This window comes from Ammodytes marinus (assembly GCF_949987685.1).
Source record: "Ammodytes marinus genome assembly, chromosome: 13".
NCBI classification, from domain to species: Eukaryota; Metazoa; Chordata; class Actinopteri; order Uranoscopiformes; family Ammodytidae; genus Ammodytes; species Ammodytes marinus.
Window position 1 is genome coordinate 14,641,957 of NC_137217.1, and position 22,847 is coordinate 14,664,803.

Here is a 22,847-nt window from a genome sequence, read left to right on the forward strand (position 1 = left end):
TTTGCATTGGGTACTGGTCGTCCAGGGAATTCCAACAGAATATCCCCCCACCCCCCTCACTCCCTCTTTGCCTTCCTCGGTCTCCAAGCACAAAATGTCCTGGGAACTGCACCTCTCCCCTGGGTCCCCCCTCTCTTCTACGTCTGTGTTATAACCCCATGCCAAATTGAATTTCACTTCAGACTCCTATATGAAACGAAGTGTATCGAGCAGCAAATGATACACAACCTCCGGCACTACATCCTCGTTGTCAGCGCTGTTTCATCATCACTTATCGTTTCCAGTATCATGTTAAAAGTCTTTCACAGTATATTATGGTGTCTGCACCTACTATTCCAAATGTGTCACACGCTGTGGTAAGCTTAGCAAAGCTTCTTTCACGTTTCAAGAGATCAATTTAAAATTTAACATTCCAAGGTGTCCGATAAATGTTATTTTATCATGTCATGGTAGCAAGCTAGGGATTGGGAATGTTCAAAGGACATGTTATTTAAAGCGGCTACGAGTAACATTTAAATATCTTTTAAACAGCCTCATGTTTCCTCTCATAATCATAAATTACCTTTAACAGCAAACGAGACCATCAGTGCAAAGAAATACGTTTTTATATAGTTTTTATTACTGCGTTTGGTTTGGTCGCACACCCAGTCCGATTTTCGGTTCACGCGTGCATGCTCTATGGTCACATATCCGCATTGGTCGCAGATTTCAGTGTGGCGCAGGAACGCGATTTGAGAAGCCTATCCCTCCAGGTGAGTGAAGGGGAGCGGGAGTCTTGTTTGAGACAGTTATTTGTCGTCATAATGACTGATAACGGGGCTGAACCATCAAAGAAAAAAAAGAAAATGCAATGAAGAAAAGCTAAAAGGGAGAGTGATAGGCGGGCGGGAGGGCGTTGCCAAGCAACGTATACACAATTTCACGGAGCAAACTATAGACTGCAGTGTTTACTCCTAAATGAATGAGCGGTAGCCTACTAAAACAAAGTTTACTTTGCCTCACCAGCATCATCAGATGACCATTATTCATCGGAAATAGTCGTTATTTACAACAACATAAACACATTACCTCATCGTGATCCATACTAACTGCCGTCTCTCGTTCATTCGCTTTGTGTGAGGACACGGAATCTTTCAGCTCTGTGAGAGGTGACACTGCATCAACTAATTGCAATCAGGTGTGTGTGTAGCACTGACTGGCATTAGTTGATGCTGTGTCACTAACTACTCTCACGGAGCCGAAAAGAGTCCGGTGCCCTCACACTTTCAACACACGGACATGCACTATATTGCTTCCTGATCATTTGAATCTTGCACGCCCGGCACGAGCTAGAAAACAGCTTCACGACAGCTGGCGTCGTAAAAATACTACCGCTTTTGTCCAAAGGGGCCGCCAACGGGCCATTTTACTCGTAGTGGCTTTAATCCCATGACAAAATGCTTTCTCGACTGAAACAGGCTGCTCAGTATTGACGTGCTGTGGCATAAATGTAACCGTAACAGAAACGTGAAAGGCACTGGTCACCCATGCTACACCCACACAGGTGATGTTGCTTATTTTGTCTCCTCACAGGAATGTGTGGGCGAGTGCAGACTGTGTTTGGTTGACATCTTGCTCACTCTGGAATTAGCTTTGTGAAAATTAGGCCTTAATCGCCTTTATTGTTGGTTAATCCCAGAATAGCTCTGCCTTAACCTGATCAGAGGTCTATACTGTATATGCCGGGCCTTAAAGAAACTGCATCAATTTATTTTTTTGCACATTAAAGGGGATCAAGAATAAGCTATTAACACAACACTGACGTACAATCCCCTTTTTAAGTTGATAAGGTGAACGTATTAGTTTATTATTTATTAGTTTATTATTTATACTTCCAGCGAATATGAACCAACATTAGCATTCATTTTGTGTTGTGTTCTGGTCACCTGATGTGTTTTTCCATTATTTATTCTATTTTCAGCTAAGTTTTATTGCTACTAATTCCTAATGAAGATGTGGATGTCTGTAATTAACATTGTATAATAGCAATCCATCCAGTACTTGTCAGCAGATCACAAATCATTAGAATTCGGGGGAATATTAATGTCCATACACAATTTAATTTGAATCAATCAAATGGTGTTTATGTACACATAATATTTTCTAACCAAAGTTGTGTGCTGACTGTCCGACATCCCAATCGGTAGGGTCATGTTGGTGCCACAGCTAAAAAAAATTATAATGGTAAGTTATTTAGGATAGAGGTCATTCACACTGGCACAAGTAACTTGACAAATGAGAATGGCTTGTATTACCATTGTACTGATATACAACTGGGTCCCATAACTGTTATGAAACAGATTCATGTTAGCACCAAACCCTCTGTATTTTTGTTAAAAAAGTTGAAAAATGAAACAGTATGATAATGCATACAAAGTGCGCATCCACTCGTTTTTCAGGAGTTGCCACCAGCGGAGTCGTTGTGCTGACCTTATCAGCTTTTCATCTGTGTAACAATCTGATAAATCACTATGATGGTTAATACACTGTCAAGGCTTGTGATAAAGATTTGCTCTGAAGAAAGATCAACTCTCAATCATTCGCGGGGCTGCAGGCCATTCTTAAATAATTGTTAAGGAGAAAGTAATTTGTTCTGCTCTGAAATCAAATTTCACAGAGACTTGGCCTGCCGCCATGTCTGTTATTATTATGTCTGAGATAACTCAAACTTTTAAGAGGTTCCATTTTAATTGAGCAATTAGCAGCATCAAGGAATTTAACCATGCATATATGTTTTCTTTTCGAATATTCAAAACATGTCATGGTTTAAAGGGTTGTGCGCTCACCGACAATCTCTATGATAAGATATACAGGTCCTTCTCATATAATTAGCATATTGTGATAAAGTTCAATATTTTCTGTAATGTACTGATAAACATTAGACTTTCATATATTTTAGTTTCATTACACACAACGGAAGTAGTTCAAGCCTTTTATTGTTTTAATATTGATGATTTTGGGAAAAAAGTAAAGAAAAACCAAAAATCTCTATCTCAAAAAATTAGCATATTTCATCCGACCAATAAAAGAAAAGTGTTTTTAATACAAAAAAGTCAATCTTCAAATAATTATGTTCAGTTATGCACTCAATACTTGGTCGGGAATCCTTTCGCAGAAATGACTGCTTCAAAGCGGCGTGGCATGGAGGCAATCAGCCTGTGGCACTGCTGAGGTGTTATGGAGGCCCAGGATGCTTCGATAGTGGCCTTAAGCTCATCCACAGTGTTGGGTCTGGTGTCTCTCAACTTCCTCTTCACAATATCCCACAGATTCTCTATGGGGTTCAGGTCAGGAGAGTTGGCAGGCCAATTGAGCACAGTAATACCATGGTCAGTAAACCATTTACCAGTGGTTTTGGCACTGTGAGCAGGTGCCAGGTCTTGTTGAAAAATTAAATCTTCATCTCCATAAAGCTTTTCAGCAGATGGAAGCATGATGTGCTCCAAAATCTCCTGATAGCTAGCTGCATTGACCCTGCCTTTGATAAAACACAGTGGACCAACACCAGCAGCTGACATGGCACCCCAGACCATCACTGACTGTGGGTACTTGACACTGGACTTCTGGCATTTTGGCATTTCCTTCTCCCCAGTCTTCCTCCAGACTCTGGCACCTTGATTTCCGAATGACATGCAAAATTTGCTTTCATCCGAAAAAAGTACTTTGGACCACAACAGTCCAGTACTGCTTCTCTGTAGCCCAGGTCAGGCGCTTCTGCCGCTGTTTCTGGTTCAAAAGTGGCTTGACCTGGGGAATGCGGCACCTGTAGCCCATTTCCTGCACACGCCTGTGCACGGTGGCTCTGGATGTTTCTACTCCAGACTCAGTCCACTGCTTCCGCAGGTCCCCCAAGGTCTGGAATCGGCCCTTCTCCACAATCCTCCTCAGGGTCCGGTCACCTCTTCTGGTTGTGCAGCGTTTTCTGCCACACTTTTTCCTTCCCACAGACTTCCCACTGAGGTGCCTTGATACAGCACTCTGGGAACAGCCTATTTCTTTCTGTGTCTTACCCTCTTGCTTGAGGGTGTCAATGGTCTTACCCATGATTGCGGTTTTGAGTAATGAACCAGGCTGGGAGTTTTTAAAAGCCTCAGGAATCTTTTGCAGGTGTTTAGAGTTAATTAGTTGATTCAGATGATTAGGTTAAGAGCTCGTTTAGAGTACCTTTTCATGATATGCTAATTTTTTGAGATAGGAATTTGGGGTTTTCATGAGCTGTATGCCAAAATCATCAGTATTAAAACAACAAAAGACCTGAAATATTTCAGTTGGTGTGCAATGAATCTAAAATATATGAAAGTTCAATTATTATCATTACATTATGGAAAATAATCAACTTTATCACAATATGCTAATTATATGAGAAGGACCTGTATTATCTGACTGCTCAAAACAGCTACTAAAACGACTCTGCGCCAAAACAATATATTTGTTTCAAAGGCTGTGGGTTAGGGTTAGCCAAGGGCAACAAATACACTTCCACAGATTTGAAACTTATTATTTTATGGGTAGCTTCATCTTTTCCCTTTTTAAAGTAATTAATCCCACTCCTCCTTCTCCGTGCACATAAACACCTTCTGGCTACCGCTGTAATACCTGTAAAATTGTCTTCAGAGGTCGACTGGGTCTCCTTCAGTAAACAGTTCGATGACTTTAAGCTTTAAAAAAAGCAATTTTACCTCAATGGTTGTGGAAAATTAGCCTAATAACACTGCTGTGACAAGTTCTGAGGTGACACAATGGGACGCAATTTTAAAATACCTTACCTGCTGCTGATGTAATTTACAGGAATGAACAAAATGACAGTGAAAACAGAGTTTCTGTCCCTCAATAACCTTGCACTTGTCATGTTGGTAATGGAGTTACTGTCTCCCTCCTCTCTCACTGTCTCCCTCATTCATTAGGATCCTTACTCTGTGTGTGTGTGTGTGTGTGTGTGTGTGTGTGTGTGTGTGTGTGTGTGTGTGTGTGTGTGTGTGTGTGTGTGTGTGTGTGTGTGTGTGTGTGTGTGTGTGTGTGTGTGTGTGTGTGTGTGTGTGTGTGTGTGTGTGTGTGTGTGTGGTGTGTGTGGTGTGTGTGTGTGTGTGTGTGTGTGTGTGTGTGTGTGTGTGCGTGTGTGTGTGTTATTACTCTCTGCCCCTCCCTGCTAACGTTTCTGTTCACTGTCAGGCATAAAGCCTTTGTTTCAGCCTGAATCGGCCCTTTATCTCCCTCTCTGTGTGTGTGTGTGTGTGTGTGTGTGTGTGTGTGTGTGTGTGTGTGTGTGTGTGTGTGTGTGTGTGTGTGTGTGTGTGTGTGTGTGTGTGTGTGTGTGTGTGTGTGTGTGTGTGTGTGTGTGTGTGTGTGTGTGTGTGTGTGTGTGTGTGTGTGTGTGTGTGTGTGTGTGAGTGTGTGTGTGTTCTGGTGGGAAACCCTGCTTGCCCCACAGATCAAGGCTCTCAGGTGGAAGAGTAGAGTTTCAGGTCTAATTTCCCATCTGGCCACAACAAAGGCCGGCACTTTTTGCCCCATTTGCAACACTTATGCCATTAGGGAGACGTTTGTACTGCCAGATTGTTTATACGTCATTAGAATGATATTACACATTAATAAAACTATAATATTAATTCACGTATTCGTTTCTTAAGAGGAATGGAAAAGATGCAAAAATGCTTGAGGAGTCAGACGAAAAAGGTTCTATGGTATTTAATGAAAAAATGATGTTCAGCAGGTTACAGTTATGCAGGTCAAGCGAACAGCCAAAAAAAAGTAAGTGTCTCTCTCTTCATCAACACATTATACAAGTACAGATATGCATTTGATTGGTCTATTTTGGATCATCCTCTTCTTTCGTCTTCCGGGTTGTTGAATCTGCCATATGGGGAGTGAAACGCCTGAGCTGTGTCCTTGATAGAATAAGGTGTCTTATCTGTTGCTACACTACCATGTGAGCGAGCTTACAGAGGGCCATTGTTTAAAAAGGGATACTCCTTGGCCTCGAGGCTTTGGGAAAGTCAAAATTTGTACATCAGTATGTCATGAAATGTCTAAGTTCTTACAGAAGGAGCGTTTTAACGCAGTATAGAGTTCTACGACTTTCTATATCATATGTTTATCAATGATTAATTGTTAGTTAGGCTATATAAGATAAATTGATTAAATGAATTAATGATGGAGATATATCATCATTAATTATTGAGAATTAAAAATCCTGACAAACCCTCTTTTAACACACTTTTAGTGTGTTAACAATAAAGCTAAAATAAAGGATTTTAAACTAGAACAATACAAGTCTAGTTCTCACCTAGCAAGCAGTATAGGGAAATAACTAGAACAAAGAAGCAGTCCCTAGGGTGGATTCTTGCACAAACTCTTCGACCTCAGAGTCAGAGTCTGGCACATACACAGCTACACTGAGCAAGGGCAGCTGATAAGGAGAAGGGAGCTACTTCAGCAGATAAGTAGCATCTGCTCTAGGAGACATCAATGGTTGTCTCACAAAATGCGGTAGTGCATACACTACAATGGAAATCAGCACGTAGCACAGAAAGATTCACTAGACACAGTGGCTTACATTTATCACGTTTCTAACTTATTTCTAACTAGGAAAATACGTCTAAATAAACAACAAAAGTAATAATCAACACACATTACTGAAAAGGGAAATCGGTGATACCTAGGAAAACTCAGAGTCAGTCATACATTTATCCAAGAATGTGTTGTAATACTGTATATGTAAGAATTTGTGTTTGTGCAGGGTCAGCCAAAGCTCCATCGTGTCACTTCTGCTATCTATAGCATATTATGCAGACAACCGAAATAAGATTGTCTGGGGATTCAAACCTCCAAGCAGTGACTTCCATTCATCTAGGGCCTCTATGTGTAATATGTGTATATTCTAGTGCGTGCTGATTAAAGCTAATATATATATATATGTGGGCACCTCTAAAGTTAATTTTCGCTACACATGGAAAGGCATAACAGTCATATATTTACACATGGAAAAAACAACACTAAACAGTTAAATTAAACAATTTAAACATTCACTATCAGTGGCATTAGTTAATCTAAAATGAGTCTAAAAAACAGAATACAAAATCCACACTAGGCATGAATCATTTTGTCAGTTTTATCCAGGTATAATTTGCTTACAAAAATCATAAAAAGCTACAAGTCTATGATGGGTGTTTACCAGTGACTAATCTCAATCTGGAAGAAAGGGAAACACATGATTATATATCACATAGATTTTCAAAAGATTAACACAAACACACATGGAATCAGAGATTCTAAGTCAAATACAAAGGGTTAACATTTCTAGATTCACATACTAAGTGTGAATTAACTTTACTAAGGGTGATTCATTTCATTAACTTCAAACAACCATATGCAATCAGAAGGTTATTGGCTCTGAGGGAACAGTCAGAGCATACATTTACTTTAAGATTGGGCCTATCAAAACAGGGCAGTTCACATAATTAGTGAACATATTTCTTAACAAAAAAATTTTGTGATGGCTTTTTTCTTCCGTAGACAATCAGTTTTAACTTATCCATTTTTTGAGCCACACTTGGTTGCAATTTTAATCAAACCTCTTTCAAGAGAGGTCGTGGAGATGAGGTGCACATTGTCAGTGGTGTCTATAGCTCCAGACTTACATTTTACTTATAGTACGTTCAATTTACTGCGTACCTTTTTCACCACTGGGTTCAAGCTCACCTTCTCTGAGAATGTGAATTTTGGACCGCACCCCCTCTCCTACTTGGAGCCTTGCTAGGAGTTGCCCCTGGCCCAGCCTGCAACTGCACCTGGACCTGGTCAACACAAAACTTGAGACAAACAATTAGTACAGACAGACAATTAATACAGACAATTAACATATAACAGTTAATTTGCCAGACATCAAAAGAAGGTTCATGACCTCCCTCTTTTCATGTCCTAGGCTATCAGCAATTCATGTGAAGTGTTGTGAGTATGTGTGTGTGTACCTTTAGAGGTTGTCATTGGCAGCGGGGTGTCGGTTAGCTTTCATAACCTATTTAATTTTAACCTATATACTTTCCCTCTTTTTACACCATTTAGTGTAAAACTTAATACTACAAAAACAAAAGAAAACTATACAGAGGGGAACACTTCACTGACTGAAGTTCCTTCATAACTTGGAGCAATCAAGTCCCTCTTCTTTACCAGAAAAGAAAGAAAATAAAACAACCTGTGGAGTTATTAAAACCTAAAACATAAAGAAAAAACAAAACAGTCTGCAAATATTATTAAAAGCATCCTAATGTGTTTTAATAAAGGGTCAATTAATTTTTAACCTACAGCATCTACTCGTTATCTATTTTGTAACTCAGTAAGGGTCCAGTAAACTAATCACTGGTGTATATGGCTAAATTCAAAGGGGAACACAGCTGGCCAAATCATAAAATAAAAACAAAAAAATACATCCAGGGGATGGACAATGGGACTGGCATGTTATTGTCTTTGGTATAGCTTTAGCAGGCTACTATTAGTTCTGCATGTTTGTGGGCAGAACAGGCCTGTTGGGGGCACAGGGGAGATCAGTCTCTGGGTCTCCTTAGTACCGATTAGGCCTCTGGGTGGGGAATTGGGACCTTTGGCCAGGGGCATAGTTGGCTGGTGTATTCCAGGGAGTTCCAGATCCTCCATATGCCCTTCTTCCACCCAGGTAGGGATCGTTGAAGCCTCCACCTTGTTGTTGTCGTGGGTTTAGTTGCTGCTCTCGTCGCTGAATCGTTTCCTTAACGTATGGGCAATCTCTAACCCAGTGTCCCTCCTCCTTACAGACATAACACGGGTGGCTTTGATTTCCATTCCCTTTTCCATTATACTTGCCGCGCCCCCTGCCATTATTATTATTCCGTTGGTTCTGCTGTGGCTGTGGGTTCTGATAGTAGGTGGAAGCAGGTTGCTCACATGGTGGGGATGGAGAAGTCACAACCATTCGTTTAGGCTTAGACTTGGCTTTATCAAATTCCTCCACCTGTAGTTTCAGCAGGCGTTTAGTCAGGTCTTTCAGCTCTTCCTCCTCCTTGCTTTGTTCTGCCTGATACAGTTTGTAGAAGTGGGCTAGAGTACTCCTCCATGTAGTGTACTTCTTATGAGCGAATGGTAGTTCTGCTGCCAACGCTTTCTGAACGGGTGCAGGGAGGCCTTTGATACACTGCATCCTCCACATGGCTTGTATGGCATCACTGGCATCGTCTTTCCCCTGTGTGTGTTTCCCACTCCTCAGCAGCCCTCTTTAGGTACGGTAGGATCGCCTCATCCTTTTTGATCTTAATTTCCGCTACGTCAGTGACAGTTCTATCAGTAGGGAACTGCTCACGTAGTGCCGTCCACAGAGGAGCCCTAAACGTATTCAGGGGGGTGTTATCAGGTGTGGTGGATAGTATTCCTGCATTGACGAGGAGGCGGCATGCCATGTCAGAGCCCTCTACTCGACCTAGTAAGGCCTTCAGATCACCTGCACAGAGACTATCTCCCATAGTCAAGTTCTCGAATTGTCTGATCCACTGTCTCGCCCCTCCTGTGAGTTCAGGAAGCTTCTCAATGAGTGTTTCAATGTCTCTATGGGCAAAAGGCGTGTAGACGTGTGCTCCAGTAGCTGATACACGTAGTGGCAGTTGGAGATTAGTGGGGACTCCAGGTGTTGATGTAGATCTAGCCATGCTTCTGGTTCGCATGACAGAGGGGATAAAGGGACCGGTGCCACTGGGGCCTGGTTGAGGGCTCGGTGTGGCCATGGGAGGGGTGTCGACGAGCAGGCTCCCAGTCGCTTCTCCCTCTTTTACTTCCAGACCAGCCCAGGGCAGCTCAGCAACGTCCTCCTCCGTAGGTGACTGTCTTTGTCTTTGGAGACAAAGGCATCTCGGGGTCATTGCAGGTGGGAATGAGGTAGTGTTAGGGGAAGCAACAGGGCATACCTGTTCCTCAATTTCGTAACTGTACATCTTTTGCTAGGGGGGGAATAACAAAACCTAGAAATAAAAATAAAAAAAAAGTGTTCCCCTTGAATTTGAATTATAGAGATATCAGTCAAAACTAAGATATCTTGCCTTTTTTGTGTTGTCAGAGCGATCGCTGCCTTCAACTAGAGATAAGACCCACCAACTGTCCACTAAAACAAGCCTGGGGCCTAAAAAGGGATAAAAGAAAAGAAAGTTAACGACACTAATAATACACACTACACAGTATAATTACTAATGTTTGGTAATTACTAGTTCATCAACCATGCATTTCGAGAAGACACTATCTATCTCTCCCTCTTTTTTTTCAAAAGAAACTCTTTTTAAAAAACACAGCTGATCACATTTATATGTTTTTCACATCAAAATTAGTCTAACAATCAAGACACTGTTGCGTCTGGAGTACCTTTAACTTGAGATATTAGAAGGATAGTCCACGCCTTAAAAAATAAATCAAAAAACAAACATCAAAAACGTGTGGCACCTTTAAATTGAGATATTTATCTCCACTGTCTATAATCACGGCCCTATATTAAATGAAATACCACAAAGCGTGTATTTAACCTTATGAAACAAAACTTAAAAGCTCACAGAGCTTGGTGCAGATCTTTTCAAAGAGAACCCTCAGAGTGAGAGTGAACTCAACTACATTATTGTCATATTCAAACGGGACCTATATAATACTATGCATGATTATACAATACATTTAAACCTTTTAATCTGATAATAGTCAATAGTCCTGTAAAACAGTGCCACTTTTGCGCATTTCAATGAGAACTCTCCGCAGGCTTCGTGTGTGTGTGATGTTTGGACGTCAGCGTGTGTGTGTGTGTGTGATGTGTTTAGCAGCGTCAGCGTGTGTGCTTGAGGTAATACTCTGTTAGTATCTGTTCTGAGGTAGACAATAAATAACATGCAAACACTAGACAAATACATAAACATGCAGTTATATAACGTACAATTATTTCCATGCTGGTGTGAGAGAGAATTACAGAGCCCACGCCAAAAGCATTATTTTTTCGTAACTCCACACATGAGTCTTATTGTCAAACATTAACCCCACACATGGGCTTGTCCAACCCTGCCAGCCGTCCTGTGTAATCTACGGTTTCAGCCCCCTCCCCTCTACGCAGCCGTCGCCGACGAAGAAAAAAGCGCGCTTCCACGTAATTACAATTTTATATTTATTTATAACACAGAGCTCTACTTAAAACATGTCCTAACACACGCTCAGAGAGTCACTCTTCTAGACAAATAACTGGTTAAAACAGTTCAATCTATTTAGAAAGACAGAGAAAATAGACTTTGTCACGAAGAGCAGCTTCCGCCCACATCTTTACTCCGTTCATTGCTCTGTGCAAACTGTTAAAACCTTCCCACACAAGGATACAGTCCCCTGTTTCAAACATCCACTGCGTTTGGTCAGCCCGCTGTATAATTACATAACCGTTTTCGAACATCCAAATAAATGAGGAGTCTCCTCGCTAAACTGACGCGGATTAGATAATCCTCATAACAAATGTCATACATCAAACACTTGTATCCGAATTCAGGTTCTGGCAGTTCATAATCATTTTATCAAACACAAATCAACCCGGGCTCTGTAATCTAGGGAAAAAATAATTAACCAGCATTTCAAAAGCACAGACAGGACAGACATTAGCACATAAACAAAACACATATGCCAGAATTTTTCCTGCTTCTGCCGAACATCATTTCCTCATTCTCCAAAACAAATTAAAAAATTCAAACTAACTTAAATTTATACCACTCTGTTAGGACCCGGCTTCAGACTCACCACTCAACAAAATTTGGCATAGTCAAATATGAACTTTGGTTTTTTAAAAAACAACAGGTGTTCAATTACCTTTTTTCTTTTTTGTCAGCTGATGTGTTGAGTGGAGGCTCCGCTTCCAGGCCCGACCAGCTGGTCGAGACGCGTCCTCCTCTTTTCTCCCTCTTTAGCTCGTCGGGGGTCACCAATTTAATAAAACTATAATATTAATTCACGTATTCGTTTCTTAAGAGGAATGGAAAAGATGCAAAAATGCTTGAGGAGTCAGACGAAAAAGGTTCTATGGTATTTAATGAAAAAATGATGTTCAGCAGGTTACAGTTATGCAGGTCAAGCGAACAGCCAAAAAAAAGTAAGTGTCTCTCTCTTCATCAACACATTATACAAGTACAGATATGCATTTGATTGGTCTATTTTGGATCATCCTCTTCTTTCGTCTTCCGGGTTGTTGAATCTGCCATATGGGGAGTGAAACGCCTGAGCTGTGTCCTTGATAGAATAAGGTGTCTTATCTGTTGCTACACTACCATGTGAGCGAGCTTACAGAGGGCCATTGTTTAAAAAGGGATACTCCTTGGCCTCGAGGCTTTGGGAAAGTCAAAATTTGTACATCAGTATGTCATGAAATGTCTAAGTTCTTACAGAAGGAGCGTTTTAACGCAGTATAGAGTTCTACGACTTTCTATATCATATGTTTATCAATGATTAATTGTTAGTTAGGCTATATAAGATAAATTGATTAAATGAATTAATGATGGAGATATATCATCATTAATTATTGAGAATTAAAAATCCTGACAACATTACGAGACTCATTTTTCATCATGAATGGGATGTCTTGAGGGTTCCAGGGACATTACACTGCTTGGAATACTGTATATCACAATAGATTATTAATACAATACACAACTATTCAGTCATTTATTTAAGGGTTGGCTCCCGAAAAAATGCTCTCACATAGGGTTGGACAAAATAAGGTCTTCTTTTTCTTCAAAAAATAGGCCTGCACTTTCAACAGTTTCTGTTATTGCTATCACAGTCTTATTTCTCTCAAAGCAGTTTATGTTTGCTGGAAATATGCAAATTAGAAAGTTCAGTCAGAGAGACTCAAAGAAATAGAAAATAATTATAGAGTGAGATTTGGTGGAAAGGGCTCTGTTCATTGTGGAAGGTCTCTGAAAATGTAAGCAGCCACAACTATTCTGCTGGGAGAATAATTGAAAAGGCCGGTTTACTTCGGTAGAATGCTTGTCAGATGGCCGAATAGCTTCAGAGATTCTCTACCTTGGAGGACTGTGTCCGATCATCTCTGTGACTTAAAAAAAGTATTTTCAATCGACCTTTGAAAACAGCCATTTGAAGCAGGCAAGTTGTTTGTTGGAAAGCACAGCTTAAACTTTAAACTCTGATCCAGTATAGCCTAACCTGGCACTTAATGCCCCCACACTAACAAACAGATACATGAACATTACATGTCAAAAACATTATACGTATATGAGGAAGAAGATAGAGCTGTAACAAGAATCAGCAAATAGTGAAAAGTGTCAGAAAAGGGACCCAATCAATAAATGCGCTTTTTTCTTTTATTAGTTCACCTGCAAATTGGGCTGGGACTCTGTGCTGGTAGCCCTGTTTTGTTTTCTAAACTGTTATGTGCTAATAACCGTACCTGGTATACAGCTGACAACTGAAACTAATTGGCAGTCAACCTAATACAGACCACCTTGTAGCAGTGTCTCTCTGCTAAATCAAAGCGAGAAACAGGACTTAAGGTTTTCCATAATTGGTTCAAATTTGCAGGACTGAATGAGATGCCAAAAAAATCTTTACAATAACAGAACATTTAAATAAATGTTGCACGCGTTTCTGTGGCTTGATTGCATTGTTGTGCTGTACACAACTCATCCATATCTACTGCATGCAGGGTAAATTGAACTCCCAATAATTGTTTGCAAATTGTGTTGACCATAGGCTGCTTTGTGTGTGTTACTGTGTACACATGTGCAAACCATGGTCTCATAATCTCCTTCAGATAAACAGCCGAAACGAGGAAGGGATTTAGGTGAGTATAGGGCGATTAGTCTGGTTTGACTGACGATACGCTTAAGTAGTCGAAGAATGGCACTGTAGCTAATCGGACAAAAAAGACTGAGGCACAGACCACATGAAGCGACACACACACGCACACACGCACATACACACACACACACACACACACACACATATATATTATATATATATGCAAATACCAATGCATTAGTACTAGAGATTCTACACTCGTATATGCATCTCCATGTCCCCTTCACACATACACACAACCCGCTCCTTTTCCTCACTACAATAGAGGCATTGCACCCTCTCTCACTATGAAATATATACACATGCAAACACACACTCCCCTCCCTGTGCATTCTATGCACACGCACACACACACACACACACACACACACACACACACATACATCCTGCTCGGGCTGTCAGCAAACAATGGAAAGATAACAACTCTCTCCACCCTCACTGTGTCTTTGTCACACAAACACACCCGCTCGCTAGATCGGTCTATGTAAAGAGAGGAGCTTATGCTGTGAATTAAGTTTTTCAGCACGCAGCCTTCATGTCTGCCGGAGTTAAATGCAGCTAGATCACACTGTGTGGAGACGAGACAGGTTTGTCATTAAAGCAGCGTAAAGTGATGCTCAAATCGGGCAGAGTAGATAAAGATAGCACTCAGCTTTCAGCCAGACACACGCTGTGAAGAGAGAGAAGGGAAGAAAGCGAGGGAGGAAAAGAGTTGTAGTTACAGATCAATTTCAAAGTGCTTCCAGTGGAGTTGGTCTATAGGTGAAGTGTACAGGGTATTCTTTCACTGACGTGGAAAATGACAATGCGTACTAGACGTATAGGATACATGAGTTACACAACAGAGTCGGACTCTCTTTGATAGATAAGGTATATATAATGACAGGAAATTACTATTGACAAAATTTAAAACTTTTACAATTAAATGTGTTAAGTTCAACTAAAGCTGTATAAGAGCAGACTCTATATGTCATTTATGATATAATAAATGGGAATATCAGAAATACGTCCTGCAATTCTACAGCACCACTAACCACAACTCGCAAAATCACTTAGTTATAGTTCAATCAACATCTCTCTAAAACCAAAAAATCATTACCTTCACAAATGAATGATTTAATGTTCTATCATAGCGTATAATTAGTTTTAGCTACTTAATAAACTTGCATTGGTTTGGAGAGTCAATTCCCCTATGAACAGTGAGCGCAAGGAAATCTAACATGTATGTCTTCACGGTAGGTAATAACAGGAAAAGTATTTGCTATAATAAGTCAATTGTTAATGGAATTGCGTAAATGTAAGCCCCCAAGTGCATGTACACTCACTATAGGGCTGGACACAAATTCAATACTCTAATTGTATTTATTGACTTTCAGTGGAAGTGTTTATTGACTTTCAGTAGGAGTGTATCATATTACATTATCGTTTCACAAAATTACGTCATCTAATGTAATGTTGTACAGATGCACACAGTGATGCATTGTGTTTGATTGTTTTGTTTATTTAGAACACAGAAGATTCAAGCACTTTGTACAAACATCCAACCCAGTAAGACAACATATGAATCATACTGAATGGCCCTGCCCTCATAATACAAGCTAACCCTCAGCACTTAACTCACTATTCCACAGTATGTGTTCAAAGGTTTATTGCTACTTACATAAAAATATGTGGTTTAGAGTCTAACTTTTACCTCTCATTGCATTTACTTATGTTATGACATGTACCAGGATAATGATTCAAATCCTGACTTGCACTTTAACTCCTATCTCTTGTCCATCCTTTTTTTAATACAGGGGGAATAAAAAACAAGATGATTTTTTTGTGAGCATGCTGTTCTCTAACAATCCAAACTTAAAACCTTCAATTGTTTTATCTTCCAGGTTGTCTATACCAGGGTCAGGAGTGTCGGCTGGTGATTCACTACGAACAGGGCTTCTCTGTGCTCGCCGACCCCATACTGCATGAAGGGGAGAACGGGGAGGAGAGAGGAGCTCACACACCCACCAAGCCCCGGCCGCTCCTGTCTTACCCCTTTGAAAAGCTAAAGATGTCCTCAGATGACGGAGTTCGCATGCTCTTCCTTGAATTCGGAGGGAGGGAGGGGGAGATTGTGAGTGTTTATTTTACTTTACTTTACTTTACTTTATTTTTGTTTTATTCTTTTAAGCAATAGTCTATTTTATGTCATTGACACACTAAATGTAGCCACAAAATGTAGCCAATTTTTGCCCAATTTCAAAAGCCCAGAATTCAATTTATTTTCTAAATCAGGGCACAAAATTAATTTTTATTTATTTATTTGAAGTCAACCCTTGCAGCCAAATCACAAAGTGCACCATTTGATCAGAACTGTTCTAATCATTTCGCGGTTCGTTTGTTGCTATACCTGACTGCTGGAAACATGGCCTGCTGCACTCGTAGTCTGTGCATTTTGAATTAGTTTCATCCCCCTATATACTTGTATTAAGCTTACTTTGCTGTTGCCTACATACAACTCACAGTAAATAGAACAAGTTCCTACCCACTCTCAGGGGGTCTCAAAAGGCCTTCTGGGAAATGAAGCAAAACACAAAGCGGAGTTGAAGCATACAAGAGCAAGACAGAATGAAAGTGGTGCAGAGTAAAGAGTAAATTACAGCACTCTATCACAAAATAACTTCTGTAATAAAATGGACCGCCACACACATAGGTCTTACCAGGAAAGTAGAGTTTTCTTTAAAAAATTGCCTGTCACTTATTGCAAGGTCGTGGCTCGTGTTTCAGGGTCCACCCTAAAAGTAATCAGGAACAATTGATGTTTTCACCTGAAAACTACCAAGTAAAAACTCTCCGTCTCACTAACCGAAATGTTTGTCACTGCTGTTTTAAAAGGTTCAGTTTCTAGCCTCTTTGAGCGTATTTGACAATACTGATACAAATAATTAAGATGGTGTCGGAAGAATGAGCTCTGCTAGCTCTTTTATTAACTTCCCTTGGCACTTATAAAAACAGTTTTTACCCAGAAAAACATCAATAATGTTCCATCATTCATAACTACAGCATAACTAACCACAGCACTGTGGTTTGCTGTTTGCTGAAAATAAAGTGACAGTACAAACTAAAATATTTACTCACTAGGCTCATGGGGTTTATCATTTGGAAAAGGAGAGGTTTTAATGTCTACATTCTACAGTACGTCTCGAACCGTCTGTATAACAGTCCACGTACAGCTTTGTATAAAATGTTTGTCAGATACACTCACGTTTGACTGCACAGATTATGTTGAAGGTAAATGAGCAAAGACTTTGGAGCTTTGATTCGAAACCCTCTGTTGGCTCCGTTAGCAGAACAGATTTTTTGTATGTGTAGAATTTCTGAATCCCAACACAGTCATAGGCTTTATAAAAAAATTCCCAAGGCACTTGCGGATGCAGCTGATGGCTCATTAGCTCAACATTTGAAAGTCAATCTGCTGGGTGTCCGCTATACTGTCATTACTTGGCAGTGACTATCTTGGTCTAATTTTGTCACAGCAATTGACAGTTTAACTCCCCCATACAGGAAAAGGAATTGTAGGGCAAATAGTCTACAGCAAAGCTAGGAGCTCTGTGAGTTTGTACTCGGGCTAATGCTCAGCGGAAATATCGTATTTACCCTTTTTACGAGTTAAAAGCACGCCTCTAAAGTAGTATTAGGAGTTGAAAATTGGGAAATGTCAATGATACCAGAGTTGTTACGTTTGAATGATGTCTCAGGGCAGCAAAAATGGCAGAAAGCATGAAAGCAGTGTCAACAATTGATGGTTAAAAGATTATGTCTTTAATTTTTTCATAGAAGTTATAATTTATTTTTAGTAATTGCACAGTTTAGGATATGCAGCTATTAACGAAACTATATAGCATGCCAGGCGATGATATTACCTTTGATAACGTTAACTATAGCTGACGTTAACGTAAAAACATTGATGATGGAGTTTTCTTAAATCATCTAAATGTATATTAGGCTGCAACCCTGACCCCTAGCCACCTAAAAACGACTTTAAGTCTAGAATCCATGTTTGTTTTTGTTTTTTCTGACCAGAGCTCTTGAATGCGTTTATGTCGTAATTACGAATGCTCAAGTTGGAAGTATGATATTATTATTATGGCATAAGTGCTAACTAAATGCTTGAGGCCGCATCTTAAAAATCTCCCAATAACAATTCTAACTACGGCTGTCAAACGATTACAATTTTTAATCAGATTAATCACAGGATGCTGTGGATTAATCAAAATTAATCATGATTAATTCTACCAATCGAAATAGGCCTTTTTTCGATTTTTCTCTGTATAGTGTTGTAAGAACGGGGTGTGTGTGTTTGCATGCGCGCCCAACTTCATAATGTTAATTTGTGCCAGTCCAGAAAGCCGACGTTATATTGGTGTCCCCTATTAATCAAACACACCTCTGAGAACTGCAGACGTTTGTATCCTCCCTTGCGCTGAACGGATGTTTCTCCTGTGGCCGTCAAAACACAGGCTAGCTTGCTAGCTGTTTGGTCCTATGGTTTGGCCGTGCGCAGCTACTTATCCTAGGTCAGCCACAAGGTTAGCATGGCTGAAAAAAACACCCTTTTTAGGAGTTTGGAGAAATTTTATCCTAGCGCCTAAAATGGATTTTTATGGACCAATAATGTGCTAGTCTAGTCATATTTCATTGCACTGGGTTTTTGCCGGAGGTGAGGTAGCCTCTAAAACTTCCTCTGTGTTACATTTGAACAACTAAACAGTAGTGTAAGTGTAAAGTTATAGGTTCAATCTCCCTATAGGCCTTAGGAACAGGATGTGAGTCTGTGCCGGTGAAGTCACCCACTGTAGATCCAGGCTATGAACAGGGCTTTTGTTCACAGTGTGTGATGGTGTTTGTGTGTGTGCAGTGCTTAGCACCAGGCCTACTACATTCGAAGCCTTGCCTCAAGAAGACCTGTGTTAACTGAGTAGTTTGTTTTGAATATATTTTTATGGTTTTATGCACTTCAAAAAATCCTTTTCTCCTCTGTCACTCTCTTGCCTCGTCCTCTCTCTGTCGTCCCATCTGCTTTAATAAATTGTTACATCTTTTTCTTTCTGCCTCGTTCTCCTATTAAATTCAGTTGTTTTCCTTTCCTCCTTCAGCAACTGGACCTCCACTCGTGTCCGAAGCCGATGGTCTTCATCCTCCACTCGTTCCTCTCTGCTAAGATCTCCCGTCTGGGTCTAGTGGCCTGACCTCTCAGTAGGGACATTTAATCCCCTTTTGAAAACAGAAATCCACCTGGTTTTTCCACCTATCTGCAGCCTGTTTGCAGTACACCACGTCAAACTCCTTCAATCGGGGACCCAAGCCCAGTGCATGTAGCCTCTATCTGAATATAGACCTTTTTGGGTCTACACTGGAGAACCTAATCCAGGTTGGTTTGGCTTCAAGTGACATGGACTGATCATTTGGGATAAATCCGCTCTTTAAGGGCTGCATTGACTGAAGTGTTGACTGAAGGACCACAGAAGAAAACATGGACTGGATTGAAAGGAGAAGGATGGTAGCCTATATACAAACCGAGGGACACATTAAGATGAGCATATTGGGCATTACAGTCATTTCCATGATTGGAAGGACTGGACCTGTGCAGCACGGTCGAGATGAATTCACTTTTAATTCAATCAAAATGAGATGGCAGACTGCCGTCCATTTACTAATTATATAATTTATTCACCATTAGCTATGAAAAGACATTCTGAATTTCACTCGTCCATTTTTCTTGACCCAACACTTGACAAACAAAACTGTATGCATTTGTCTTTGTTAGCGTCCCCTTAAGTGTCTTGTTAAGCAGTGTCAGCATTCATCATTGAAACTGGGTGGGCACAGTTGCTAGCACTAAGTGACATTGCATACTCAGATTCAAAATCTTACAGTATTCTTTCAACAGGTTGCAAACAGTGACCAACGGGATGGTCTAAGAATTTAATTGTTTGGATGATTTCACCGTGATCTGAAGTCAGTTCTGATGTCTTCAAAAATAATTTATCAATAATCTAAAATGAATATACTTAAGCATTCAGAATTGTTTTTATAGTATTTAAATTACACTAAAGTATATCACTCAAAACAAGAAGAAAACACTCATATCCAACTTAGACTAGACTTGGGTAAAAATATGTTGATATGGCAATGTTTTCCACATTGCTGGGGATCCAAGAGGGATTTAGAGTTTTGCTTCTGATATGCACTTTCTATTTTCACACACATATCAGTACTACATAAGTAGGCCTACAGAAGTTTATGATGATTATGAAAATAAAGGTGCATATTCGTAGCCTAATTTATCCTTTCAAGTAGGCTACAATAACACATAATGACGTAATATTCCGAATACTTTGGTAAACACAATTTGACCAGATAACTTATGGCAATAGTTAGATCTTTAAGGGAAATATGATGTGTCATTTTCTTGCCTAGAGTTGGATGACAGGAAACAATCTCACCAAAAGGTCCATTTGGTAGCTGCTCTGCATATTGTAAGCAGCTAGTTAGCCTAGCTTAGCATGATAACAGTTATTACCTCTGTCCTCTGGCAGACCCCCTGTAAAATCCAGATACTTATTTTACACTTTGGTAACTTTTGTGCAGACTAAACTGAAAATAAAGTTAAATGTGTTCATTAGTGAGCTTTAAAGGAGCAAGGTTGTTTTTGCTACCCTTGGACAGAGCCATATTAGCCATTTACCCATGTCCTGTGTTTATGCTAAGCTAACCGGCTACTGGCTATACCCTTATAGAGTAGGCTAACAAACAGATATGTGGTTAGTATCAATCTTTTCATCCAACTCTCGGCAAGACAAGGAATAGGTGCATTTAACACTATTTTGAAAGATATCTCCCAGTGTTTCCAGTCTGGTTAGACATGATGACACAGTTCACGTTTTAATTTAGGGTGGACAGTGAACTGTTTATGATGTTAGGCCTGATTTACCAAATAAAACCCGGCCTTCAACACTCAACTGAAAATATTTTCCCAGTGGACTGATATACAGTCATGTTCTACCCCATCAGCGAAACATCTGCAATGAGTACAGAATAAAGTATTATTTTTCCATCATTATAGCAGTGTAGCAGTCTTAGCAGTCTTCAAATCCTGCAGTGGCCTGTGCAGCAGATCAAATCTGTATAATGCACTGTCTCTGACCTGGCCGGCTGCTCGGTCCTTTCCTTGTGCCTTCAGATGACTGAGAGGAAAAGATTTGAACATTTGACATTTGTTTGGATCACATGCAGGGACGAGTGCGGAGCAACATTGTGACTTCTATGATGGCTACTTATTTTTGATTATAAGTGCAAAAAATGCCCCCAGCTGTAATTTTGTGTTTGCTGTCACATTCAGTCCACATTTCCAATTGCAATTTACACATATACTGTGAGCAATGAATGATTGACACATTGTAATAACACCATACTGTAGAAGAAATATCATGTGTTTTGCTAATACTTAAAGATAGTGGAGACATTGTAACACTGTTGTCCAGCCAAGAATCCAACACGTACTGATATCCTCAAGTGAGGAGAAGCTCTTTGAGTAAAGGCTGCTTTGATGTGTAAAATACTCGGATGCCTTTGGCAGCTAATCTGCTGTCACTCAGAATGATAAAGCTTAGTTTTTAACGGTGCACATAAATCATGCATTTAACAAAAGTGACATAATGAGTTTGTTTTCATTTTCTGCACTTGTCCTTTATCCATTTCTCTTCAACAGTTAATGCAGATCATCATAGGCAGCTTTGTAAACATGGGCTTGGGAGAGTTTCAATTTCTCTTCATCATATTAAAATTACATCTACAATTTGATTGCTTATGATGCAAGTTCTTAATTGTTTTGGGGATATTATCGGTAACTCAAGCTTTTTGAACACACGCACATTCTCTGCAAGCAGTATTTTATTTCTGGGATAGTTAAGGTGAAAGGTTATATACCATTTTACTGCATACTAGTGACACTTAAGTTCTATTTTGGAAGTGTTTTATTGACTAGCTCAGCAGAAAGGATTCAAGTGTTTTGTGCTTAAGAGCTTGAGAGTAATTGAGTGGTGGGAAGAGCTTAATACGATCGTAACTCTTTGACATTGTTTGCTTGGCTGCTAGGTAATGAGCTGGCATCCTTTCACTCTACCTCACGCACACGGAGAGATGGATGTTTATTTATGTTTATTCAGGCTAAGGGGTTTGGACCTTAAACAAAGTCATAACTCCGATATTGTTTGCCATGACATTACCAACATACAACATAGTTTCCCAACTCTTTATATTCATCACAGTTTCCCTTCTGTTGAGGTCGTCATTGGATAAAGTCGGACTGACAGTGGGACACCTATATGCATAGGAATATACAGTATGTTACAACCTCTTCAGTGTCAAAACTAGCATTGAGATCTGTTCATTCATTAATGATGAACTTGACCGCTCTCCCCCAGGCAAACTCACTTCTTGTTTGTCATTTTTTAGAGGTGTTAGCATATTTCTATCACAAGAAGGACTCAAGAAGTCACTGTCGTGTATATGTATATTTTATGTCTCATGTCTTTCCATTGACTATTAGCCAGCTGCTGCTTTACTTAGCTTAAAGACTACAACAGAGAGAAACAGCAAGTCTGGCTCTGTATGAAGCAGCAGCAGCCAAGAATCCAGCATATATAGTCCCCAGATTGTTGTTGCAAGACAAGGAATAACCTTAAAGAACCCATAACAAAATGGCACATTGTTGCTTTTATACTTAAGTGTTTGTGTAGAAGTAAAGAAACAAAACATAAGGTGTTAATTATTGAGCTGTGGGGGCGCCAGTAGGCACATTTTGTTACAAATGGACAGAGGCAGGCAGGTTTGTTTCCCTGTGTGTCTCTGTGTGCTAAACAATGCTAATGGGTGGCACACTCCACCAATTAATAAAGAGGTGTATTTCCAAAAATGCCAAGCTA

At 40.0% G+C, this 22,847-nt stretch overlaps 1 protein-coding gene across 1 annotated transcript in view; it reads left to right on the forward strand.

Moving 5' to 3' along the window:
- Positions 1–21,623, forward strand: part of sntb1 (syntrophin, basic 1) — a 43,994-nt gene extending 22,371 nt beyond the window's left edge. Inside the window, exons 7-8 of the mRNA XM_080039417.1 lie at positions 15,765–15,994; positions 19,017–21,623. Of these exons, the coding sequence (XP_079895543.1) occupies positions 15,765–15,994; positions 19,017–19,109 (323 nt within the window). The 3' untranslated portion in view covers positions 19,110–21,623. The remainder of the gene's footprint in view (positions 1–15,764; positions 15,995–19,016) is intronic.
- Positions 21,624–22,847: the final 1,224 nt, after the last annotated feature.